This window comes from Mustela nivalis (assembly GCF_964662115.1).
Source record: "Mustela nivalis genome assembly, chromosome: 13".
Classification (NCBI taxonomy): domain Eukaryota; kingdom Metazoa; phylum Chordata; class Mammalia; order Carnivora; family Mustelidae; genus Mustela; species Mustela nivalis.
This window is the reverse complement of record NC_139032.1, coordinates 4,801,345-4,829,078: the sequence shown is the minus strand read 5'-3', so window position 1 is coordinate 4,829,078 and position 27,734 is coordinate 4,801,345. Positions and strand designations below refer to the sequence as shown.

The 27,734-nt window shown below is 40.3% G+C and overlaps 1 protein-coding gene across 22 annotated transcripts; it reads right to left on the bottom strand.

Moving 5' to 3' along the window:
* Positions 1-108: 108 nt before the first annotated feature.
* On the bottom strand, positions 109-23,473 carry ZNF484 (zinc finger protein 484). Of its 22 annotated transcripts, none has more exons than XM_082694301.1 (7): positions 23,267-23,451; positions 22,668-22,701; positions 21,425-21,774; positions 17,021-17,065; positions 10,216-10,342; positions 9,837-9,929; positions 109-5,077 (listed from the first exon to the last, which is right to left on the bottom strand). In XM_082694301.1, exons 4-7 carry the CDS (start codon positions 17,033-17,035, stop codon positions 2,799-2,801), a joined length of 2,514 nt encoding a protein of 837 aa, XP_082550427.1. In that variant the 5' UTR covers positions 17,036-17,065; positions 21,425-21,774; positions 22,668-22,701; positions 23,267-23,451; the 3' UTR covers positions 109-2,798. The 22 variants fall into 22 exon arrangements, with proteins under 22 accessions (XP_082550427.1, XP_082550411.1, XP_082550423.1 ...); XM_082694285.1 differs by having other exon boundaries at positions 21,609-21,774; XM_082694297.1 differs by lacking the exon at positions 21,425-21,774 and adding an exon at positions 17,806-17,971.
* Positions 23,474-27,734: the final 4,261 nt, after the last annotated feature.

The following is a 27,734-nucleotide window of genomic DNA, read 5'->3' as shown; positions in this document are numbered from 1 at the left end:
AAAAATGGTGGAAGAAAATATTAAATATATTTAATTCTGCAATGGCACTGGACAGCTACGAAGAAGTAAGAAACTGCATGAGTAAGATTAGAGAGAAGACATAACCTCTGGAATTTGGGGCTATTTATTAAAAACAGGTGTATGCTAATTTTTAAAGCAAATGCTGGCCAAGAAAGGTTAAGACAATTTTTGACAAATTTATGTGACCTATTGGTACAAATACTAGGAATAAGCTCCTTCTCAGGATGAGGCACCTGGCAATCTCCCTAAGTCTATGTCTCCACAGTATCCACTAGCAATAAGAGTGAAAAACACCAAACAAGCCTTCACGGGGAATGGAGCCCAGTTTTACATACTCTCACTACGTGACTGGATGAAGACAAACAGGGGTGTTCATGCTCTCACCTAGTCACGTGTTAGAGTCAAAGGCAAATCTTCTCTGGAAGAAGGCATCATCCAGACCATCTCAGCATCTCTACAATTTTTAATATACAGTGTCTAGTAGTTCATTTAAAATCACCAGGCATAGGAGAAGACAAGCATCACTAAAATCTGAAAGAACCAATGGAAAAAGGTTAATAGGGTGTAAATAATGGGGTTATTTCTAGACAAAGCAGAGGAAGATAATGAAACAGAAGCATACTTTGCATAGATAATACAAGAAATTTCCCAAAATGTGAAGAAAAGAAAAACCCTCACTAAGCTACAGATTTAAAAAACTACAAATCCCAAACACATAGAAAATCACACCTAGGTATATCACTGTGCAGTTGCTGGCAACCCAAGACAAGACATGAATTTTGAAGGAACTAGAGAAAAGGAGGGGGAGCACATTACCTTCAAAGGTAATTACACTGAAAGCTTATTTTCCAACAAAACAGTGAAATACAATCTTTAACAAAATATATTCAAAATACTAATACAGAAAATAACTGTCAACTTAGAATCTTATATTCAGTAAAATTATCTTTCAAAAATGAAGGTAAAATAAAGACATTTTCCAAGATACAAAAACAAGCACACTCTAAAAGAAATGCTAAAGGATCCTTTTCAATCAGAGTGAAAATGATTCTAGAGTGAAATTTGAAAGAAGGAATAAAAAAGGAATTTTAAAAGGGTAAGTATGAGGATTAATCTAGAGGAATACTGACTGTGAAACAATGACTGACCAAATCAACTACTTACAAAATCCAAATGCAGAACATTAATACTATATAAGTCAAGAGGGAAATAAAGGAGCCATTTTTGTAGCTGCTCACCTCATCCAGAGTGGTGTGCATACTAATTTAAATTAGCCTTCAGTAAGTGATATGTATATACGGTATTAACATCCTTAGTAGTAAATTTTAAAGCATTGGTAGCAATAAAAATGGACATTTCAGGGGGCACCTGGGTGGCTCAGTGGATTAAAGCCTCTACCTTCAGCTCAGGTCATGATCCCAGGGTCCTGGGATCAAGCCCCACATTGGGCTCTCTGCTCAGCAGGAAGCCTGTTTCCCTTCCTCTCTCTCTGCCTACTTGTGATCTTGGTCAAATAAATAAATAAAATCTTTTTTAAAAATGGACATTTCATAATGATTAAGTTTCAATTAACCAGGAAGAATATAACAATTCTAAATTTGAATGCATGTAAAAACAAAGTCTCAAAATATATAAAACAAAAATGGGTTGATCTAAAGGAAAGACAAATTCACAAATATTCTGGAAGATAAAGCATTTCTTTTGGAATCTGATGGAATAAGTCTGGAAGAAGAGAAAGGGTTTGAAAACACAGTAAGATTAATTTGTAGAGATTGGGAGGGCACGGGAAGGGTACTCTTCCAAATGTGAAACTGTTTTTTAAAAAGACAAATTCAAATGCAAACAATAGCATGTGATGACTACGTAGAGAATGTATTAACAAAACTGGAAGAAATATTCTAGGTCTTGAAATCCATTTTCTTAATTTTTCTTTCCCAAACAGAAATGAGTAAAAAATATATAGATTTCTGTGGATGATGTTAAGAGTTCAAAGTGCAGACTAAGTCCTGTGGTCTCAGGGCCAGTTCTGAGGTGATGGTAAGTAGTCTGCAGGGCTGCTGCTTACCTCACTGGTCACTTTGGGTATGGATACAAGATGGGAAAACTTTATGCCTCCCAGGTGTGAGTTACCCGGGTCATGGCAGGGAATTAATAAATAAGGGAACATACTGGTTAACTAAAGAGGCCTGTGAATATTCAAGTAAGCCTGTGGCTCTGATTTGCTAATGTCAAAGTCAAATAGAAAAATGTTTATCCAAATTTCCACATACTGATACTGTAAACAATAAATGACTGACTTCCTAAAAGGAAAAAGAAAGAATCCTTTCTTTTGTCTCTAATGTCAATATTCACAAAAACTTCTAGATTCTCTTCATTACAGCTCTGAATGGTCTACACTTTTGCTTTCATTTCAGCATCCTTAGACAATGAGAAAATTTCTTAGCACTCTACTCATTAAGAAATTCCTTTGGTTAATATTGAACACAGCTCTGAATTTATAAAGCTGCTTATCCATAACATGAAACAAGAAAGACTGCCAAATTCTCTCCTTGCATATTTACTATTATTTCAGGGGCTTGACAATCCCAGTATCTGTCCAGGAATTAAGCATGACCATCACACACTGTTTAAACACTTTCTTCAAAATGTCTCCCCCATACGTGAAACAGGACATCAGCTCTGTGATCCAGACATTCATACTTCTGACCAGAGGTAAGGCGGCTTTACCTCCTGCTTCTTAGCCAAGCTGTAGCCTCTCACAGCTTTGTATCCCCACATCATGATTGTGGCCCTGGGCAATCTACTTTCCCAGAATCTGATTTCTGATGTGCACTAAGCTGTGGCCTCCAGTTTAAGGCCTTCCTAAAGTCACTGCCCTTATAAGGTTTCTGTTTAGCATGAATTTTCTGGTGCTTAATAAGATTTGATCTGATGGTGAAGGCTTTTCCACACTCAGCACATATAAATGGTTTCTCCCCTGTGTGAATTCGATGATGTTCATGGAGCTGTGATTTCTTAATGAAGGCCTTCCCACAGTCACTGCATTCATAGGGTTTCTCTCCAGTATGAATTCTCCTATGCCGATTTAAATGTGATTTCTGGATGAAGGACTTCCCACATTCTGTACAAATATAAGGTTTCTCTCCTGTATGAATTCTCTGGTGCATAATTAGTGTTGATTTTCTTGCAAAGGCTTTCCCACACTCATGACATTCATAGTGTCTCTCTCCGGTATGAGACTGCTGATGTATGTGGAGGCCCGACTTCCGAGTGAAGGCTTTTCCACAGTCACTACATTTATAAGGTTTCTCCCCAGTATGAATTTTCTGGTGTGTAAAGAGGTTTGATCTGTCAGTGAAGGCCTTTCCACACTCAGCACATCTGTAGGGTTTCTCTCCTGTGTGAATTTGCTGATGGACATGGAGCTGTGACTTCTTCGTGAAGGATTTCCCACAATCGCTGCATTCATAAGGTTTCTCTCCAGTATGAATTCTCTCATGGGTAATAAAATGTGACTTGTGGAAGAAGGCCTTCCCACATTCAGTGCAAACATAGGGTTTTTCTCCTCTGTGAATTCTCTGATGCATACTTAGTGTTGACTTCTGGATGAAGGCTTTCCCACACTCACCGCATTCATAATGTCTCTCTCCGGTATGGCATTTCTGATGTATCCTGAGCCGTGACTTCCAGGTGAATGACTTTCCACAATCACTGCATTTATAGGGTTTCTCTCCAGTATGAATTTTTTGGTGTTTAATTAGATTTGACCTGTCAGTAAAGGCCTTCGCACATTCAGTACATATGTAAGGTCTCTCTCCAGTATGAATTTTCTGGTGTATAATGAGATTTGTCTTGTGAGTGAAGACCTTCCCACATTCTGTACATATAAAGGGATTCTCTCCTGTGTGAATCCGCTGATGCACATGCAGTTGTGACTTCTTTATAAAGGACTTTCCACAGTCACTACATTCATAAGGTTTCTCTCCAGTATGAATTCTCTCATGGGTAATAAAATGTGACTTCCGGATAAAGGCTTTCCCACATTCGGTGCAAACATAGGGTTTTTCTCCTGTATGAATTTTCTGATGCATACTTAGAGTTGATTTCCTTGTGAAGGCTTTTCCACATTCAGTACATTCAAAGTGTTTCTCTCCACTATGGACTTTTTTATGTACATTGAGATTTGAATTCTGAGAGACATTATTCCCACATTCACGATATTCACAGGGTTTTTCTCCTATATGAATTCCCTGACATCTGAGTGGATCTGACTTCTGGATAAAGGCTTTTCCATATTCACTGCATTTACAATTATTCTCCTCGGTGTGAGTTTTCTCATGATTTGGCTTAAGGGACAAGTCCTTCTCATACTCAGTGCGTGTGCAGGGTTTCCCTCCTACAGAAGCCTTCTGAGGTACAGCAAGTTGGGGCTTCTGAGTGAAGACTGTCTCACATTTGCTGCATTCATGCTGTTTCTCTTCAGTATAAATACTTTGATCTGCAAAGAGGTGTGGCTTCTGGATGAAAATTTTTACATAATCAGAAAATAAACTGAGCTTCTCTTCAGTATGAATTTTTTGATGTTGAATGAGAGCTCGCTTATGACTCAGAAGTTTCTTACACTGGTTATATTCACAAGCATTCATTTCTGTATGAGAATTTATATGAGTGAAAATATGGCCATAGCCAATAATCTTATCAAGATTTTCTGTTGCATTGTTTCTATAATCACATAAGCTTATAATAGGCTTCAAACTCCTTCCAAACGATTCATAGTTCTGGAGTCTTTTTCTTGCTGTATTTACATGGCCAATTTTCCCAATATCCTTATACTCACAGTCTCTCTCATTAAATAGTGTTCCCTTGTTGATAAAGGGAACTTGTGTTACATTTGTGTTCTGATTTTCCTCACATCTCCCTGTCTGTTTGCCATCTTGCCACAATTCTTCTAAAATGGAATATGGGTCATCTCTTGTGAAGAGATTAATTCTCTCAAACTGGACTGAAACTTCTTTAGACATTCCCTGCTGTGAAGTCTCAAAACCAATATCCCCACCTAAAAAAGAAGGAAAAAACAAAACACACAAAGAACAGTTAAGAGAACATAGAAGGGCCAATACATACAGTTGACTTAGGGTGATTACAGAGAAGTGTGAGATAAAGTGTTATATAAATATAACAAATATATGTAAAAATATATATGAGTAGTAATAGATTTATATATGATATATGGCAATAATACAAATACTTGTTTTGTATTTAGTAAATAATAAGCAGTAGCATGTAGATGTGCCAGGCATTGTCCTAAGTTCTGTAACTAACTTAGTTAGGCATCACAACCCACTGCTCTTGGTATCAGTATTGTCTCTATTTTACAGATGAGGAAACTGAGCCACAGAAGAGTCAGGTGTTTGCCCAAACCAAATGATCAGTAATTGGAGGAGATTCAAAGTGAAGCCACATCAGCTCTATGTATGTAGCAGAACTAAATACAGTAAGCTGTCAGAGGAACAAAGTGACGAACTGCGTAGCTTAAAAGAAGTATCTGTGTCTATATCCTTGTTATCCTTATTATTCTTTTTAAACCTTTATCCACTAATCTCTCTACATTCTCCTTCCCTGTTAATCACTCTGTCCTAAATACCCATGTATTTATGTAGAGTAAAACTATTTTTTAAAAGATTTATTTATTTATTTCAGACAGGGAGAGGAAGAAAGCACGCATGTGAGCAGGGGTGAGGGGAGGAAGAGAAGGGGAGGGAAAGGGTCAAGCAGACTCCATGCTGAGCGCAGAGCCCGAAGCAGGACTCGATCTCATGACCCCAGATCATGACCTAAGCTGAAATCAAGAGTCAGACGCTTAACCAACTGAGCCACCCAGGTGCCCCTAGAGTAAAACTACTGTAGCTTCATTCATTCTGACTTAGCCAAATGGCAAAAAACACCTATGATTCAATTCTTTATTCTGGTTTGGGGTGCAGAGATAGATGTACTCAACAGGAGGCATGTAACAGGAGAAAGGTGCAGCTGTCTGAAGCAGGGCCTAAAAGCCTTCCATCAGAACCTCTCCTCTCCCTTCACCATAAGAAGCTTGTAGCCAAGTTCATGGCTGCCCCCGAACAACAGCCTCATTTATGGTGAGGTAAAGCCAAGTAATTCAGTGCTTATCAGTCAAATGGGAATAAAAATTATTTTGTGTGACAAAGCCCATATCCTAAGGATATGCCTAAGGATGTAGGCATGTCTCCACAACCCTCTTCTCTTCCCACTGGCTATATTCCAGACTGGTGACACCCGGCTCTGTGGCTGGTAATGCCCTAGGCACAGGCTGGAAAACTATGACCCTCAGACTAAATCCAGGCCTCCACTCAAAAGCTAGAAATGGATTTTAAGTTTTTGAGTGGTCAAAAAAAAAAAATCAAAAGAGTAATTACATGACACATAAAAAATAAATGAAATTCAAATTTCTGTGTGCATGAAGTTTTTATTGGAACAGAGATACTCATTCATTGATGTAGTGCCTCTAGCTGCTTTGGGGCTAAAACAGTGAAACTGAATAGTAATGACAGCAATCACATGGTTCACAAAGCCTAAAATAATGACTTCTGGGCCTTTTCAGGAAATGTTTGCCAACCGCAGCTCTAGGGGATGGCTGTGCAATGACTTGGGAACTGTTACATGATGCCGGGTCAATATTTATGTTCTCTGAGTCACTGCCTTGGGGTCTATTAGTGACAAGAGCTTGCTTTCTCCAATACACCATTCTTGCCTAGAATAAGAGAATTAATAGTCCAAATTCTGGAAGAGTATATAAGACATAGTAGATTCTCAGCAAATATTTACCAAAAAAAATAGATACTATTAACTTATTCAACTAGAGTTCTTGAATACAGACGTAGTCTAACCTCATATCCATTTCATTCTGCCTCCAGGGCCTTGTCATGCTCCCAGACATATTCTTTAGATGCTACGTTACAATTTTACTCACACACATTAACAGCTTTTATTATTCCTGAGAGCATCTAATACTAGATCTTTTGCAATCTTTCAGTTTCTTTAGCTTACAAGCCATTGAAACATCCGACAACATTTACATTACCACCAACAATGTGCAGTGTAAAAATCTGTTCCGGGTGCCTGGGTGGCTCAGTGGGTTAAGCCGCTGCCTTCGGCTCAGGTCATGATCTCAGGGTCCTGGGATCGAGTCCCGCATCGGGCTCTCTGCTCAGCAGGGAGCCTGCTTCCCTCTCTCTCTCTCTGCCTGCCTCTCCATCTACTTGTGATTTCTCTCTGTCAAATAAATAAATAAAATCTTAAAAAAATAATAAATAAAAATAAAAATCTGTTCCTGTGCTTTAAAGTTTAAATATATGCAATTCCTGTCACTATACACTCAAATGTTCATTCAGTAAAATAAAGGGCCATAATTTCAGGCCAATAAAATGTATATATGTATGCTATCTTTCCACTAGTCACTCAAGTCTTTTTTATTACTAAATCCAAACATATACAGTTGATCATTGAACAACACAAGTTTGCACTGCATGGGGCCACTTAGATGTGGATTTTTTTCAGTAAACAGTATAGTACCGTAAATTTATTTTCCTTATGATTTTCTTAATGACATTTTCTTTTCTCTAGCTTACTTTGTCATAAGAATACTGTATGTAATATACCTAACATAAAAAAACACGTGTTAAATGACTGTTTATGTTCTCAATAAGGCGCCGGTCAACAGCAGGCTATTAGTAGTTAGGTTCTGGGTCAGTCTAAGTTATACATGGATTCATGACTGCATGAGGAGCTGGCGCCCCTGACCCCCACATTGTCCATGGGCCAACTATATTCTTTTCCCCATTCAGCTTTTTATTTCTGATCCTCTGTTCCTTTCAAAATTCATTATTCTTTCACAGATCATCTAGGGGTCTCTCTTTTCTTAAAGTATTAACAAAAAACAGATATTCTGAGCCACTCATAGTCATACTTAATTGGCACAGATGTATACCGTAACCAACACTTATTGCACAAAGGCTGACATTTTAAACATTTCATGCAGTTCCTTTCCCTTTCCAATTACAATTATTGGCCCTCTGAGTTGCTCCTAGCAGAAAAAAAAAATTTTTAATCACTCTGAGACAGAAAAGTAACCTCCTCTGCCTGTTGCATAAATTCAAGAATTTAATTTTGTTAAATACTCTCCACAGAAACATTAAAAAAATTTTTCAAAAAAAGACTCAGTTATCACATAATTTGATGTAATTTTGATGAGTTTCTGTGGACTGTTGAATTAGAAAAGGAAAAAGCCGTGTGTGCTTATGCATGTAATGGTCAGGTCCACTCAAGGGGTAAGGGAAGTCTAAGCACAAAGAGTAAGTATCTGAATCGGCCCAGATCACAAAACAATTAAATGGTCAGATGTACGGGGATCACTAAAAAACATTAAAATGAAGTAAATAAACATAATTATGGACACTAAACAGAGACAATGCAACCTGCAAATATGAGGCATGTTCTTTCTTTAGTTTACAAACCCACTGAGAGAACAATTTGTCACGTGTTACATAAAAGGCAGTACCTTTAGTTTGGCTCCATATAGCTACGGCGCGGTAAACATGGTGTTTTAAGCAATGAAATCTATTACTAGCACCTAAGATATACTAGTCAAAAAAAAAAAAAAAAAAAAAAAGGCATGGGTAGAGATTAGCACATCCAAATAGGGTTAGAATAACCTAAAGGCATGAGAAAATATAGACAGGGTTTTGAGTAGTAACACAGGAAAGTAATAAGAGGAGGGCATCTAAATGGTATTTTCTAGAAGACAAAAGTTACTAGAAAGGGCAGAAAGAATTATTTGAAAAGATGAGTCACAGGGGGGCACCTCGGTGGCTCAGTGGGTTAAAGCCTCTGCCTTCAGCTCAGGTCATGATCCCAGGGTCCTGGGATCGAGCCCCGCGTCGGGCATTCTGCTCAGCAGGGAGCCTGCTTCTCTTCCTCTCTGCCTCTCTGCCCACTTGTGGGCAGTAAAAGAAAATGTCAGGAAACATAACTACTACTGTCATATACAGCAAAAAGCTGTCTCCTGAATGTAGTAATGGTACACTCAAAGAGAGACACAGGAGATAATAAAAGAAGGCCATGTCTAAATGACAATTCTGAAGAACTAAGAGGAAAGAGAGAAAATGAAAAGAACTCCTCAAGAATGTGTCCCACAGTAATTTTTTAAAAAGGTAAATCAATGAATTTCTGAATGTGTAAGAAAAGGATTTACTGTTGTGTTGGAGGTTAAAAGAATAGAAATGCTAAGAGAAAGAGAGAAAATCCATAGAGCAGGATCCTAGACCCAAAGTACCAGTAATTAGAGCACATTCCCTCCTAGAAAGTCAAGCCAAGACAGAGGTACTGATACAGGAAGAGGCCTTAAGTGGGGATGGCTTTCAGATGTCCAAGGGGACTATACCAACTTCATCCACGCAGTTCCAAGAATGCAGAGTATTACAGAAGTGTCTTGGTTTTTTTTTTTTAAGATTTTATTTATTTATTTGTCATAGAGAGAGAAGCGAGAGCAAGCACAGGCAGACAGAGTGGCAGGCAGAGGCAGAGGGAGAAGCAGGCTCCCTGCCAAGCAAGGAGCCCGATGTGGGACTCGATCCCAGGACGCTGGGATCATGACCTGAGCCGAAGGCAGCCGCTTAACCAACTGAGCCACCCAGGCGTCCCCAGAAGTGTCTTGTTAACAGCATTTCACAGCTGCCAGCCTCTGCCAGTACAACTCCAGTTCACGCACGCTGGCCCCCATGCTCTTGTTCTCTACTCACCGAGAGCGCTGTGGCTGGAGGTTTCACCATCCAGCATACGTGGCTCTTCTTGTTCCAAGCTAAAGATGACTTCTTGTTTGGGAACTTGACACCCTATTAACAGGAAATAATAGAAGACTGGGTTTCCGAGGCCATTCAATGAAGCATTCCATTTACTTTTCAGAAAAGTTCATGCAGAAGAGAAGTATATTCATTACACCCTAAAGGTATAATTAATAACATAGAACAAAATAAGAACAAAACTATTACACACTTCAGATGTCCTGCAGTTTTTAGAACTCCCACATACCTCAGAAATCCCACATATTTCAAAAATTCCACTGAGAATGAAAATGTATTCAAACAGATATAGGCTTCTTGCCAGTGGAGCTATGCTTACCCACTGAGATCAAGTTGAAATAGTTTTCCAGCATTACGTCCCTGTACAGGCTTTTCTGAGCAAGGTTCAATTGCTGCCACTCCTCCTTGCTGAAGTCTACTGTTACATCCTTGAATGACACTGATCCCTGAAAAACACATTCCTATTCAATATGAAGGATGAGGACTGAAGAATGGAAACAAGATATTTAGGAAGTTACTTTTAATAATGTTTAATATGCTACAACATACAAGGTTCCCACTAAATACCAATATCCTATGCTATTATCTTGAAGGAAAAAATGAATCTTATTAAAAACATCATGTCATTCTTTCTGTGCTACTGATGACATTCTGGGTAGTTTTGGTCTTGTTTTTATTGGTGTACTAGTTTCAAAGAAATAAGCTGTGAAAATTCATAAAACTGTAAACATATGATTTGTGCATTGTTTTCTATGCCATGTCATTAACACTTAACATAAAAAATAAACTATATTCTGCCATTCATTTTGCACTTATCAGTCCACTGTTAATAAGTCCATTATTTCTTTTAAAAAAAGATTACTTTTGGGGCGCCTGGGTGGCTCAGTGGGTTAAGCCGCTGCCTTCGGCTCACGTCATGATCTTAGGGTCCTAGGATCGAGTCCCGCATCGGGCTCTCTGCTCAGCGGGGAGCCTGCTTCCCTCTCTCTCCCTCTCTCTCTCTGCCTGCCTCTCCGTCTACTTGTGATCTCTCTCTGTCAAATAAATAAATAAAATCTTTAAAATAAATAAATAAATAAATAAATAAATAAATAAAGATTACTTTAAAGGGGTGCCTGGGTGGCTCAGTGGGTAAGCCTCTGCCTTCACCTTAGGTCATGATCCTGGGATTGGGCCCCACATCGGGCTCTCTGCTCATCAGGAGGCCTGCTTCCCCTTCTCTCTGCCTACTTGTGATCTCTCTCTCTGTCAAATAAATAAATAAAAATCTTAAAAAAAAAAAGTTTATTTTAAAAAGGCTTCCCCCTCCCACAACAGTGTGGTACTAGCATAGAGAGAGACTATAGGTCAATGGAATGTAACTGAGAATCCAGAAATAGACCCACATATTTATAGTCAATTGATATTCAACAGAGGAGTCAAAACATTTTTAAATGGAAAAAATGTTTTTTAACAAATCATGCTGGGACAAGTGGATATCCACAGGTAAAAGGATGAAGTTGGACCCCTACTTTGTACTATATAAAAAAATTAGCTCGAAGTGGATCAAAGGCCCTAATGTTCTTATATTTAGCCAAATTTACACTTAATTAAAAGGTAAATCTTTGTGACACTGGATTTGGCAACGATTCCTTAAACATAAAATCAAAAGCACAAGCAACTAAAGAAAAAAAGAACAGATAAACTGGACTTAATTAATTGTGCTTAAAAGAAGATCATCAAAAAAGTGAAAAGATGGGAAGTTTGGGTGGCTCAGTTGGTTCAGCGTCTGCCTTTTACTCAGGTCATGATCCCAGGGTCCTGGGATCAAGTCCCACATTGGGCTCCTTGCTCAGCAGGGAGCCTGCTACTCCCTCTGCTCCCTGATCCCCCACTTGGGCATGCTCTCACTCTCTGACAAATAAATCTTAAAAAAAAAAAAAAAAAAAAAAGGTGAAAGGACAATCCAAAAACTGGGATAAAATTTTTGCAAATGATATGTCTAATAAGGGACTTGGATCTAGACTACATAAAGAACTCTTACAACTCAATTAAAAATAATAATCCAATTAAAATGGGTAAAGGATCTGAATATACATTTCTTCAAAGATAAACAAATGGCCAAAAGCACATGAAAAGATCCTCAGTATCTTTAGTCAAAAGGTCATATTGAAAATACCTCTTCAAATTCACTGAGATGACTTTAATAAAAAAGATGCTCAATATTATTTGTCATCAGGGAAATATACCCACTAGGATGGCTTCAATAAAAAAGAGAGATAATAATAAACATTAGTGAGGAAGTGGAAAAATTGGAATCCTCAAGTGGTGATGGTGAAAATATAAAATGGTCCAGCCACTCTGCGAAACATTGGCAATTCCTCAAAAAGTTAAACACAGAGTCACAATATAACCCAAGGGGTCCACTTCTAGGTATATACCCCAAAGAAAATGAAAACATCTATCCACATAAAATTTGCTCATGAATGTTTATAGTAGCACTATTCATAATATACAAAAACAGAAACAACCCAAATGTCTGTGAACTAATGATGGTTTAAAAATGTGCTATATGGGGCGCCTGGGTGGCTCAGTGGGTTAAGCCGCTGCCTTCGGCTCGGGTCATGATCTCAGGGTCCTGGGATCGAGTCCCACATCGGGCTCTCTGCTCAGCAGGGAGCCTGCTTCCTCCTCTCTCTCTGCCTGCCTCTCTGCCTACTTGTGATCTCTGTCTGTCAAATAAATAAATAAAATCTTTTAAAAAAAAAATGTGCTATATCCATATAACAGAATGTTATTCAGCCATAAAAAGGAATAAAGTACTGATGCGTGCTTTAATGTGGATAAATCTTGGAAACATTATGCTAAGTAAAACAAGTGAGTCACAAGTGGCCAAATATTGAATGATTCCTTTAATACAAAATGTTCAGGAGAACTTACTGTTACAGAAAGATTAGTGATTACCTAGGGCTAGGAGGAATGGAAGGATTGGGGCTAACAGCAAAAAGGTGTGTTATAAGTTTGGAGAGGAAGGGTTAGAGAAAATGTTCTAAAACTTATACTGGTTATACAATTCTGTGAATATACTAAAAACCAATGAATGTATACTTTAAATGGATGAAATATATGGTGTAAAAAGGACTCTTCTGAGGCACTGCTATTTCCAGATGGGATACAATAGTCTGTGGCAGTCCAGGGTTTCTTCCAAGATTAACTATAAATGCCATATACAGGAAAGCTGTTAGAAGTTTAGACTCTGGAGAGAACATTGAAGATTTAAGCTCATGTATGCAGCTACTTTTACACTGGAAGTATTTACCAATTCTAGGTGTTGGCAAAGGTAGAATCCAGTTTTGAATCAGTAGAAGGCTACAGCTGGGTGACAGAGAGACCAGGACTCAAACACACACCTGCCCAATTCTAGGGGTATACTGGCAAAAGACTAAAAAGTTAACCAGAGAGCATCTCCAAAAACAAAGCAAAAAAAAGTATAATCCAGCCACCCACTACTGAGTATTTATCCAAAGGAAAAAAAAAAACCACTAATTCAGAAAGATATATGTACCCCTATGTTTATTGCAGCATTATTTACAATAGCCAAGTTATAGAAGCAACCCCACTGTTCACATAAATAAATGAATAAATCTTTAAAAAATTGTTAAATAAGACACTCAGACATAAAAAAAGAATAAGATCTTGCCATTTATGACATCATGGATGGACTTACACGGTACTGTCCTAAGTGAAACTAGTCAGAGAAAGGCAAACAGCATGTTTTCACTTATACGTGCAATCAAACAAAGTAGAAACGAACCCATAAATATAGAGAACTTTTGGGAGCCTCGTGCCTAGAAGGGGGTTAACCCAACAGAGGAACAGTTCTTGGGAACCTCTTCAACTGAGGACTTTCACGGGTGGCAAGCTAGAGTGCCACCGTGTTTCCCTGAATTGTTACGAGAACATTGTAAGGTTTGGCTTGTTGCCATTGCAGTTGCTGTCTTAAGACTAAGTTAATAAGGCTCCTGTGTTTTGAGAATATTGAGTTATGGCCTAAGTGTCCAAACCACGAAGGTCAAGGCTGTCTGATATCTCTGCATGGCCAGCTACTCTCAGGCCAAAATAGAAACTAGATGTACAGAAGGCGATTCTCTTACAGTGTGGGATAAATCAGAACTCTGCAAAATAAACTTTGGCACTTGCTTGACGCGTTCGCCTGTGTCCCTCCTGTCCCCACACTCCCTTTCTTCATGCTCCTGTCCTCAGCGCGACAAAGAACAAACTGATGGTTGCCGGGGGTAGGAGGAGAATGGGTGAAGCGTAATGGGAGGTACAGACTGCCAGTTATGGAATGAGTGAGTTGATGGAACAGAGTCAATGGTATCGTGACAGTGTTGTGAGGCAACAGATGGCAGCTACATCTGCGGTCAGCATAGCCTAATGTACAGACTCATCGAATCACTGTGTTGCACAGCTGAAACTAATTAGTATTGTGTGTCAACAACACTTCAATAAAAAAAAACAAGATTTAAAAAAATAAAAGGCAAGACTGAGACTTCTGGTTCTTAAAAAAATAGAGTTCGTGCACTTCACCCTATTTCTCCTGCTAATTACCTAAAAACCTAGAAAAATACACAAAACACTTATCCACACCCTTGGCTTTCTCTCAAGAGGTTTCTTGACTGTAAAACTAATTTTGGCATCTTTTGGAATCCTAATAGCCTGAAAATTCCCCAAGTCATCAAGTCTGGTTTCTTTTTGCTTAACAGTTGTCCCCTCAATCCGGCTCAACTGTCACATTTCACTATAATCAGGAAGAATAAACTTGCTACATCTTCAACCCTTTGCTTAGAAATCTTCTCAGAGAAAAACCCAAGTTCATCATTGACAAATCTGTTTTCCACATTAACTACAGGACAAACTTCATCTAGGCTTTCTGCCACTGCACAACAGGGTACCCTTTCAGGGGAGCCTGACTTTCCCTCTCCTTCTGTCTGCTGCTCTGCCTACTTGTGCTCTCTCTCTCTGTCAAATAAATAAATGAAATAAAAATAAATAAATAAATAAATAAATAAAAGTTAAAATGCAAAGAACAAAGAGGTAAATATAATTGAAAAAAGTATGTAAAAGGGACACCTGGGTGGCTCAGTTGGTTAAGCCGCTGCCTTCAGCTCAGGTCATGATCTCAGGGTCCTGGGATCGAGTCCCACATCGGGCTCCTTGCTCAGCAGAGAGCCTGCTTCTCCCTCTGCCTCTGCCTGCCTCTCTGTCTGCCTGTGCTCACTCGGTCTCTCTCCCTCTGTCTCTGACAAATAAATAAATAAAATCTTTAAAAAAAAAAAAGTATGTAAGAATATGCTTAACAAGGGGCGCCTGCCTGGGTGGCTCAGTGGGTAAAGCTGCTGCCTTCGGCTCAGGTCATGATCTCAGGGTCCTGGGATCAAGTCCCGCATCGGGCTCTCTGCTCAGCAGGGAGCCTGCTTCCTCCTCTCTCTCTCTCTGCCTGCCTCTCTGCCTACTTGTGATCTCTCTCTGTCAAATAAATAAATAAAAAATCTTTAAAAAAAAAAAAAAGAATATGCTTAACAAATTTTCAAGTCTTAGAGTGATACAATTAGCACTTTCCATAATTAAATTAACAGTAAAATGCCAAAGAAAAGGAATATGCTTAATATAAAACAAGTCCTCCTTAAAAAAAAAAAAAAAAAATCAGTGAACTAACCTCCATTCCTGGAAAGATGGAAATAGATGCACTTGTTCCTTCTCATCCCACTAAGTACATCTAGAAACCATAGACATCATCCATAAAACAACTATGAGAAGACTCTGTAAGGCTAAAGAAAAGTCGAACTGCCTAGGAACCTCAGAAACCCAAAACTACATAACACGAGTTCCCAAAGACTGCTTGATACAGTCCTTACCGGTGCTAGAAAAGCCTACAATCCAGTATCACCAACAAGAGCACACAAAGAGAGCTCAAAGAAAAGTCTGCTCTCTCTAGCTAAAAGACCAGCAAAGGCACAGAAAGGCAGAAAACTTGTAGGCAAAACACACTCAAGGCAGACACAACAAATTAAAAAAACAAACAAAACCTTTGAGCCTGACCCCAAACCCATCAGCGAAGACCCAGTGAGTAGCCTAAACTCGCACTCCGACTAGCTAAAGAGAGATGCCCCCTTCATGCTCCAAAGGTGTGGTGTGAGAAAAAGCCAGGTGGGGAGTCGGAACTTTAATCCATACATAGTAGTAACAAAATAAATAGATCAGCATCCCTCATAAATGAGATACAAAAATCCTTAACAAAGTATCAACAAATACAAATAAATAGAAAGAAGTATATGCCATAATCAAATGGGGTTTATTCAAAGGTTGCAAAACTGGCTCAAGATGTGAAAATCAATCAATTGTAGGGGGGAAGGGGGCGTCTGAGGGGACAGCAGATCCTCCTGCTGCATGAGAAGACAATAAATTTTATTCTTTGAAAAAAAAAAAAAAGGAAATCAATCAATTGTGATCCACCATAGCAACAGACTTAAGAAGTAAAATCCCACTACCATACCAACTGATGCAGAAAAACCATCTGACAAAATACTTGTTCATCATAAAACCTCAAAACTCTGCTACAGCAGGTAGTCCCTGGACAAGCAGCAATGACATCCTGTGGGAATCCCAACACTATTAAATCAGAATCTGTAGTGATGCTCCAATATGAGAAGCACTGCTTTATAACAACAGAAAACCGATCAGCGCACCTCCACTAACAGTGTTGTTGAAGACACTGTTCTGTCTCCAACCATCTGAAGAGCCATTAAATTTTTTCTCAAATATCAGGAACCACGGTATCTTTAGTACAGGTGAAATAAATTACTTATCAACAATATAAATCAGTATCTCATTTCCATTATTGCTAGGTCTTTCAGGAAGATCAGAGATAATCTCACAGTTCAAAGTTCATAGCTATATAAAATCACACATGTCTTACATATCTATACTGCAAGCTTGACCTAGAGTTAATAAGTCACCTCTTTTCCCCACCAAATCTTAGTTTTTATTTATTTGTGCTTGTCCATTTACTGTATGGATTATTAAATCCTTCCTAAAATCCACTAGAAAATAAAGCAACAAATATATGAACAAAAAGAACTCACCAGGGACTTGGTCATTTCTGGCTCTTCTGGGAAAGAGGTAGAGATCTGAAAAATGAGATGAACAGAGGGACAGATGAGAGAAGAAACTGTGTCAGGGTCCCACACACGGACACATACATCATTTAGCATCCATGCAGCTGTCCCAAAAACTTATTTCTAGAACTGTATCATAAAAAAATCATCCTGTATTGCACAAAAATTTAAATGCAGTTTTACCACAGCATGACTAATAACAAAATAAAAAGGCTCGAACATCTTGATAACCAATAATTACAGACTGCTTAAATAATTTATAGGCCATCCTGAGAACATAAAGTTATGTGAAATTAAATTACAGTAGAAAATATGTTAAACTGACAAGTAAAAATCAAAACATGTACTAAACAATATGATTCCCTTTTCACTGAACAACGTGGGTATACATACATATGCACACATACATGCATATACACATCTACAAATGCTCTCATGCACAAAAAGAAAATTATCTGGAATGAAATATACTACCATGTTTACAGATAAATTATTTGGGTGATGGTAAACTTACAGGTAATTTTTATATTCTTCTTATTTGCTAGTAAAAAACAAAGTAATTGTTTTTAAAGAATATAACAAGTTTGCTCTAGCCCATCCCCACTGTGAGAACATTAACAGGAAAGACCAGAGACACCCTGAAGCTTTTTCACATTTTTCCTTAACTTACAGTTCTTTAAAGGGAAATTTCAATGGAAAATTTGTCTTGGTTACAATGTAGTAAGTGGATTTGGTTCTAGTTAATAACATACCGTAAAAGCTGAGGGGCCCGTGGGTGGCTCAGTGGGTTAAAGCCTCTATCTTCAGCTCAGATCATGATCCCAGGGTCATAGGATAGAGCCCTACATCGGGCTCTCTGCTCAGCCTTGCTGCCTCCCCTCTCTCTGCCTGGCCTCTCCACCTACTTGCGATCTCTGTCTGTGAAATAAATAAATTTTTAAAATCTTAAAAAAAAATAAAACAACTGATCTGGGTCACTTATTTTCCAGTACTTTTATTTTTTCATTTTTAAAATCTACCTTTCTTTCTTCCCCCCCCCCGCCCCCTTCTTTTGCATTGGCTCCACACCCAGCATGGGACCCAATGCAGGGCTTGAACTCACGACTCTGAGATCAAGACCTGAGCTGAGATCAAGTGCTGGATGTTAACTGACTGAGTCACCCAGGCACCCCTAAAATATTTTAAAAAGTAATTTCTATGCCCAACGTGGGCCTCAAACTCAGGACCCCAAGATCAAGAGTCTCACGCTCTACTGACTGAGCCAGTTAGGCGCCACATTCCAAAACTTTTAATCACAGTTTTCTAACAGAAAGAAGAGTTGAATGATTAGTACTAGAAACACATATATACCCTCCACCTAGTTTCAACAGTTAGTATTTTGCCATATTTGCTTAATCTTTCTATACACACACAGTCACAAGTAGATTCATATGTGTATGTACACATTTTTTTGCTGAATCATTTGGAAGTTGCAGATGTTATGATACTTCACATAAATCTCCTAGAAGATTTTATGCCTGAGAAAATTGCTAGTACTTCTGTATCATTTTAATATTCAGCTTATATTCAAAATACCCCAATTATCTCAGAAATACCTTTTCTCACTGCTGTGTTTGGAAGCAGGTTTTTTGGTTTTGTTTTTTTTTTTTTTTTAGATTTTATTTATTTGACAGAGAGATCACAAGTAGGCAGAGAGGCAGGCAGAGAGAGAGGGGGAAGCGGGCTCCCCGCTGAGCAGAGAGCCAGATGTGGGGCTCGATCCCAGGACCCTGGGATCATGACCTGAGCTGAAGGCAGAGGTTTTAACCCACTAAGCCAGCCAGGAGCCCTTATTTTCGGGTTTATATATTGAAAAATTTATGGGTAAAATGATGCAGTGTCTGAGATTTGCTTCAAAATAATCCAGCAAAAGAGAAAAGATATGGGAAAAGTAAGGTGTAGATGACAAAGGACTGGGCGTGACTTGGTAACTGTAAAATTATCACACTGATATCCACTGACTAATGGGCATTTGGGGGTTCATTATATTATTTGCTTAGTTTTCCTCCTTCTAAAATTTTTATTGTAAAAAGTTAACAAAGTCATGTTTTAGATAATCAGAAAAACTGGACTACAGAGTGTCAGATGTAGGAGCTACTTACTCTTGCGGAGCTTCTGTTAGATTGGTAATGGCTTAGTGGCTTTAAGAAAAAAAGTCCATATCAGGACCTGTATGCTGAAGTATCTGTGGGTGAAATGACATGGTATCCGAGATTTATCTTAAAATATTGTGGTCAAGGGTGTCCTGGGTGGCTGAGTTGGTTAAGTGTCTGCCTTCAGCTCAGGTCATGATCTCAGGGTCCTGGTATAGAGCCCTGCATAGAGACACCTGCTCAGCAGGAATTCTGCTTCTCTCTCTCCCTCTGCCCCTCCCCACTGCTCATTTTCTCTCTCTCTCAAATAAATAAATAAATAAACTCTTTAAAAAATATTCTGGTCAACGGGGCGCCTGGGTGGCTCAGTGGGTTAAGCCGCTGCCTTCGGCTCAGGTCATGATCTCAGGGTCCTGGGATCGAGCCCCACATCAGGCTCTCTGCTCAGCAGGGAGCCTGCTTCCCTCTCTCTCTTCTCTGCCTGCCTCTCTGCCTACTTGTGATCTCTGTCTGTCAAATAAATAAATAAAATCTTTAAAAAAAATATTCTGGTCAAAACAAAGTAAGTGGGAAGAAACAGGTAAAACAACACTGGCAGATAGTTGATAATTACTGAGGCTGGGTGATACAGGCATTTCGGGTTCATTACATTATTTTCTCTACTGTACATTTAAAATTTTCTATAATAAAACTTAAAAAAAAAATTTCAGGGTACCTGCACAGCTCAGTTGGTTAAGCGTCCCACTCTTGATTTTGGCTGAGGTCATGAGATCAAGCCCAATGTCAGACTCCATGCCGAGCATGGTGCCTGGGTAAGATTCTCTCCCTCTCCCCACCTCTCCCGCTGCCCCTGATACCCACATGCACACGCTCTTTCTCAAAAAATAAATAAGTAAATGAATAAAGACTTCTAGAAAATCTCTCCCACTACAGCAAATAGATTTGGAATATATGACATCACCCACACGTAGTTCACACTGCAAAGGATCATGTTTTGTTTTAGCTAGCCCAGTTCTAAAAACAATCCTGCTTCTGATGCTCTCCTCCCACTTCACAGGAGCTGTCCCACTGCCACAGAGGCAGGATGTGAGCTGGATCCTGTGGGCAAACTCTCCTTGGCTGTCATGTTCACACTGGGCCTCACCCCTCCATACCTTAGAACTTGAATCTTCCTAGGAGCCCAAGGATGGGTGAACATCTGCTGACTACCAGCAATATTAGGCCAAGGTGGGCTGGAGTCTGAAAAAGAGTTTCTGAAGGCTCATGAAGTACTCTGACATCACGGCTCTGTGGAGACTCTCTGCAGAGAGAGTGCCACATGGTGACAGCCACTCAGCTGTCCTCCCAAGAGTCTCCTACAGTGTGGAACAGGTAGCTCAGGGAGACAATAAGAAATACGGAGCCAAATCAATGCATTTTGAATCCCAGCTCTTCTTTCTTCTAGCTGTGACAATTTGGAGAACTCACTTCAGCCTTAGTTTCCCCATCTTCATACTTTTTAGATAAATTTATAATACTCAAAAAGCACTCCAGCCAATGTATGGCATATAAATGCTCCTTAAATATTACTGCAGTATCAACAACCCATGTAGAATGCAATTACTATACCAGGGTCATCTGACTTCACAGCTCACTTATGTCATCACCTAGTTCCTCACTCCCAGTGTCCGCCGCTACACACTGACCTCCCCCTGGAGCCATTATCCACACCTCAGAATCACTGGTTCCCACATCCTGCTGCCCATAGACCCCAAATCACTCATTCTACAGGCCCTGATCACACCCTTCAACAGTTCTACCCCAGTGGTCCTGGCTCTCCACCAATCAATCCCATGCCCTGTAAAGGAAAAACCCCTGCTATGTGTTTTTCCTCTATTCTCAATACTTCTGATCACCAAATGTGTGTGCATGTGTTTGAAGCAGGGCGGGAAAGGGATTCACACTAAGCAATTCTGCAACACTAGCCGAGTGTCCTACAATTTAACTCAATTCTGACATCATCAACTTGGAGTCAGCATCAGATCACACAGGTTGAGGGCTCAGTCCCATGAGACTGCCCCCACCCCAGCTTCAGATGCCAGTCATAAGTCCAGGTTGTTACTTGTGCCTTATCAATCGACTGTGAGTCAGAAGCTCCCAGGAACCCCAGCTTGGGTTCCATTAATTTGCTAGAGCAGCTCACAAACCTCAAGATAACATTTGACTTACTGGACTAAAAAATTATTATAGAAGAATATACCTCAGGAACAACCAGATGGAAGAGATGCTAGGGCAAGGTACATGGAAAGGGGTACTGCACTTTCCCAGCACCTTCATGTGTTCAATCCAAAACATCTCCAAACTCCATCTTTCTGTAATTTTATGGAAGCTTCATTACATACAGATGATTAATAAAATAACTGGCCATTAGTGATTGACTCAACTTCAAGTCAGGGGGTGAGTTTCAAGTTCCAGCCCTCTAGGTGGCTCAGGCAGTTAAGCCTCTGACTCTTAATTTTGGCTCTGGTCATGACCTCAGGGCTGTGGGATGGAGCCCCATGCTCAGCTCTCTCTCCCTCTTCCTCTGCCCACTCCCTGCTCACACTGCCTCTAAAATAAACAAAATAAAAAAATCTTTAGAAAAGAATATTTAAAAATATATACACTTAATACATACACTTATTAATATATACATTTATTAATACACTTAATATATAAAAATGTATTTAAGGAAAATTTTATACCCCTATAGATATCCAGTATAAAACTGAGAAAATAAGGGAAAGAACGACAATTTACCTTAAAAAAAAAAATCTTTTAAAAAGAAAGAGAGATAAAATTAACATAAAAAGAACAGAGATGGGGCGCCTGGGTTAAAGCCTCTGCCTTCTGCTCAGGTCCTGATCCCAGGCTCCTGGGATCCAGCCCTGCATCGGGCTCCCTGCTCAGAGGGGAGTCGGCTTCCTCCCCCTCTCTCTCTCTGCCTGCCTCTCTGCCGACTTGTGATCTGTCAAATAAATAAATAAATAAAATAAAATAAAAAAAAAAAAGAACAGAGATGGGGCACCTCAGTGGCTCAGTCAGTTGAACGTGGAAGCCCTGATTTTTGCCAGGGTCGTAATCTCAGGTTCCTGGGATGGAGCGTCCCTATCCCAGCGTCTCTATGGGTCAGCTTGACAGCCTTTCCCTTTCCCTCTGCCCCTCCCACCTGTCACGTGGGCACCTTCTCTCTCTCTCTCTCTCTCTCTCTCTCTCTCTCTCTCAAACAAGTGACTGGGGGCGCCTGGGTGGCTCAGCAGATAAGCGTCTGCCTTCGACTCAGGGCATGATCCCAGGGTCCCGGGATCCAGCCCCACATCCAGCTCCCTGCTCGCTCTCCCTCTCTCACTCCCCCTGCTTGTGTTCCCTCTCTCGCTGTGTCGCTCTCTGTCAAATAAATAAAACAAGCGAGTGAATTTTTTTAAAAAGGAAACAAAAGTATAGATTATAAACAAAACCAGTACCTTAAAATGGTCCATAAAATAAAATTTGAGACGTCTGACAATAAAAAAGAGAAAGAAGATATGTATGACAAATAGCAAAGTAGCTACTAATCTGGATAAGTAAACGATCGAAATAAGGTATATGAAAACGTATAGGCAGCCTCATCGCATATTTTTTAAATCTCTAGCAACATGTGACATGAATACTCATAAAGAGGAACAAACCAAAAGCCTAAAAAAAAAAAAAAAAAAAAAAAAGAGGATATCAATTAATATCTAACATCGCTCACCCCTCAGATCCCAGGCTCTGCAGTTTATCCACCCACACTGACCCCACAGACCCGGTCCCGCCACTGCGGATCCGCGCTCGGAGACCCCACAGACCCCGCCCCTCCCCCGCAGAGCCACCGTCTGAGACCCCACAGACCCCGCCCCTCCCCCGCGGAGCCACCGTCTGAGACCCCACAGACCGCGACCCTCCGCGGACGATCCACCGTCAGAGACCCCACCGACTCCCATTACTCCACCCAGTGACCGCCCCCATCACTGACCCGGTGCTAATCACAGACATCAGAGACTTCTCACGGCTCAGCTCCCCATGTTCCTATCGCTGCACTCACCTGCCCCTCCCCCACAGTCTCTCAAGACAGTGGCCGTATACCTCAGGTGGTGACTAAAACCGGTCTTCTTTTCGCACTCCCTCCCGGCGCCTGCGGGACGCCCTACGCCGCCGCCTAGGTGTGCGCACGCTCATTAGCGGCTACTCGCTGGGAGCTCTCCCGGACTCAACATGGCTGTCGGCTAAAATCGGCCCCCTTCAAATGGCCGACTGGGCGCCAACATGGCGGCGCCCATTAGACACTCAGCTCTGCGGGCCGCCATGTTGGAGTGACGTAAAGACGGTGTAGCTCAGAGTTGTGGGTGGAAAGAAGGCAAACAGAGGTACTACTCTGGGAGTAAGCCGGGGAGCAACCACAAGCCCCAAGCCTTTCACCCCAAGCCCCCCAAGGCCTTTCTGCGTTCTCTTGTGTACTCAACACCACCACTGAAGCCAGTCAACAATTATAGAACACTTTGTCCCCAAACAGCAAGATACACATACTATTCTAGCACCCATGGAGCATTTACCAAGGTAGAATATAACCTGGGTCATAGAACGTATCTTACCAGATTTAAGAACGGAAATTATACAGGCTATGTTCTCTGAACACAGAAGAATCAAAGTGGAAATCAGGAACAGAAAGACACTTGTAAATTAACACAATTCTACGTAATCAATGAGCCAAAGAGGAAGTCTCAAGGAGATTTTTAAAAAAGATTTTATTTATTTGACAGAGAGAGAGAGAGAGAGAGAGAGATCACAAGTAAGCAGAGAGGCAGGCGGAGGGGGTGGGGGAGCAGGCTCCCTGCTGAGCAGAGAGCACGATGCGGGGCTCCATCCTATGACCCTGGGATCATAACCTGAGCTGAAGGCAGCCCCTTAACCCACTGAGCAACCCAGGTGCCCTCAAAGAGATTTTTAAAATACATTAAGATGGGACGCCTGGGTGGCTCAGTTGGTTAAGCAGCTGCCTTCGGCTCAGGTAGATGAATGAAAATGAAAACACAACATATCAAGATTAGTAGGTTGTAGCTAAGACAGTGGTTAGAGGAAATTCTGTACCAGAGAAAATAATAAAGGTTTACATTACAAAAGAAGAAAATTCTCAATTACCTACACTCCCAACTCAATAAACTAAAAAAGGAAGGAAATAATAAAGAACAGAAACAATGAAACTGAAAAACAACAAAGAAAACAAAACAATAAGCTGAAATGAGTATCTGGAAGAGATTATCCGGTCCCCTGTGTTCATTGTAACATTATTCACAACAGCCAAAATGTAAACAACCTAAGGATTCCTCAATGCATGAATGGATTAAAAAAATGAGGTACATACATATAATGGGAATATTTAGCCACAAAAAGAAGGAAATTCTGCCATTTACAACAATATGGTTGGACCTTGAGGGTATTATACTAAGCGAAAAAAGGCAGAAAAAGACAAGTATTTTATGTTCTCACTTATATTTGGAATCTAAAAAATGAAAAAAAAAGTACTGAATTCACAGATACAGAGAATAGATTGGTAGTTGCCAAAGGTAGGGGATAGGAGAATGCTGACTGAAGGTCTTCAAAAACTTCCACTTCTAAAATAAATAAGTCCCGGGCACCTGGGTGGCTCGGTGGGTTAAGCCGCTGCCTTCGGCTCAGGTCATGATCTGGAGTTCCCGAGATCGAGTCCCACATCGGGCTCTCTGCTTGGCGGGGAGCCTGCTTCCTCCTCTCTCTCTCTGCCTGCCTCTCTGCCTACTTGTGATCTCTCTCTGTCAAATAAATAAATAAAATCTTAAAAAAAATAAAATAAATAAGTCCTGAGGATATAATGCACAGCATGGTGACTATAATTAATAATACAGTACTGCACATTTGAAAGTTGCTAAGAGAGCAGAACTTAGGAGACCTCAACTGAAACTTGGTGATAAACCTACATTGACATGTCATACCCCCCACCAAAGTCCATAGTTTACACTACAGTTCACTCTTTGTGTTATACAGTCTAGGAGTTCAGACAAATATATAATGAGAAGTACCCATCATTATTGTACCCTCTGTGAAAATCCTCTGTTCTCTATTCAACCTTTCCTTTCCCATACCTCAACCCTTGGAACCTTTTCTCTTTTTCTTGCCTTCATGGTTTTGCTTTTTCCAGAATGTCATTTAGTTGGAATCCTATAGCATGTAGATTTTGGCTTCTTTCACTTAGTAAAATGCACTTAAGTTTCTTCCAAATTTCTCATGTCTTGAAGGCTCATTTCTTTTTAGCACTAAAGAATACTCCAGTGCCTAGACGTACCACAGTTTATTTATCCGTTCACCACCAAAGGACATCTTGATTGCTAACAAGTTTTGACAATTACGAATAAAGCTGTCATAAATATCCCTGTGCAGATTTTTGTGTGGGTTTAAGTTTTCACCACCTTTGGGTAAGTACTAAAGAGTGCAAATGCTGAATCATATATTGAGTATATTTAGTTTTGCGAGAAACTGTAAAACTGTATACCAAAGTGGCTACACCATTTTGCATTCCTATCAGCAGTGAGAGTTCCTTTGCTCCACATCCTTATCAGCATTTGGTTTTTGTCAGAGTTCTGGATTTTAGTCATTCTAATACATGTGTTGTAGTATCTCATTCTGTTTTAATTTGCATTTCGATGTTGACATATAATGTGAAGCATCTTTTCATGAGTTTATTTGCCATCTGCCTATCTTCTTTGGTGAGATGTCCGTTAAGGTCTTTAGCCCATTCTTTAAAATCAGGTCGTTTTCTTTTTCTTTTTTTTTTTTTTAAAGATTTTATTTATTTATCAGAGAGAGAGAGAGAGAGAGAGAGAGCGAGCACAGGCAGACAGAGGCAGAGGGAGAAGCAGGCTCCCTGCCAAGCAAGGAGCCCGATGCGGGACTCGATCCCAGGACGCTGGGATCATGACCTGAGCCGAAGGCAGCTGCTTAACCAACTGAGCCACCCAGGCGTCCCTCAGGTCGTTTTCTTATTGGGTTTCAAGAGTTATCTCTTTTTTAAGATTTTATTTATTTATTTGACAGACAGAGATCACAAGTAGGCAAAGAGGCAGAAGGGGCGGGGGGGGGGGGGGAAGCAGGCTCCCTCCTGAGCAGAGAGCCCAACATGGGGCTTGATCCCAGGACCCTGAGATCACGACCTGAGCTGAAGGCAGAGGCTTTAACCCACTGAGCCCCCCAGGAATCCCAAGAGTTGTCTTTTGTATAATAATCCTTTATCAGATGTGTCTTGCATATACTTTCCCAGTGTGTGGCTTGTCTTTTCATTCTCTTAACACTGTCTTTTGCAAAGCATAAGTTTTAATTTTAATAAAAATCCAGCTTACCAATTATTTCTTTAATGGATAAGCTTTTGGTATTGTTAAAGTCATTGTCATACCCAAGGTCATCCAGGCTTTATCCTATGTTATCTTTTGAGAGTTATATGGTTTGCATTTTATATTTAGTTTTTTATTTTGGCTTACTTTTGTGAAAGGAGTAAGGTCTTTGTCTAAGTTCTTTTTTTTTTCCTGGTGTGTGGATGGCTAGTTGTTCCAGCACCATTTGTTGAAAAGACTGTCTTTGACCCATTGCTCCTTTGTGAAAAATCAGCTGACTACATTGATGTGGATCTATTTGTGCAGTTGCAGAGATCTACTCATCTTGCAGCTGCCCAAGACATGTTTTTGTTTTTGTCCACAGTCCCCTTAATAAACCACTTCTTTGTCAAGCTGGACTTGCCAGCTTCCCCCCAACCCCAGTCTTAAGGCTTATTTTAAGTGGAGTGTTGAAGTCTTCAACTATTATTGTAGGACTGTATTTCTCCCTTCAACTCTGCCAACATTTGCTTCACAGTTAGGCTTCAACGTTATTACAAATCGGTCTGACAGTCACAGCTAAGCCATTTTGTTTTCCTATAAGACATAACAATCTCACAAAATACTAACATCAGACAAGATTATTCTGAGACCTAAATCTTAAAAAAAAGGGGGGGGGGGTACCTGGGTGGCTCAGTCAGTTAAGCGTCTGCCTTCGGCTCAGGTCATAATCCCAGGTCCTTGGATCAAGCCCTGCATCCGGCTCTCTGCTCAGGGAGAAGCCCGTTCTCCCTCTCCTACCTGTTCCTGCTCTCTTTCACAGTCTTTGTCTTATCTCTCTCTCTCTAATAAGTAAATAATCTTCAAAAAAAATTTTTTAGGGATGCCTGGGTGTCTCAGTTGGTTGGATGACTACCTTCGGCTCAGGTCATGATCCTGGAACCGGGATCGAGTCCCGCATCGGGCTCCCAGCTCCACGGGGAGTCTGCTTCTCTCTCTGACCTTCTCCTCGCTCATACTCTCACTGTCTCTCTCTCTCAAATCAATAAATAAATAGTCTTAAAAAAATTTTTTTTTTTTAAATTGGGTGCCTGGGTGGCTCAACTGACGGAGCATCAGACTCGGTTTTGGCTCACTTGGGTCATGATCTCACATGAGATCATGTGAGACTGA

Excerpts from the sequence above, each read along its gene's own strand:
- ZNF484 (XM_082694281.1), bottom strand. Across the intron at positions 9,930-10,215 it reads TTTCAACTTGATCTCAGTGG|GGTGTCAAGTTCCCAAACAA; the intron begins GTAAGCATAGCT and ends TCCTGTTAATAG. Across the intron at positions 5,078-9,836 it reads CTCCAGCCACAGCGCTCTCG|GTGGGGATATTGGTTTTGAG; the intron begins GTGAGTAGAGAA and ends CTTCTTTTTTAG.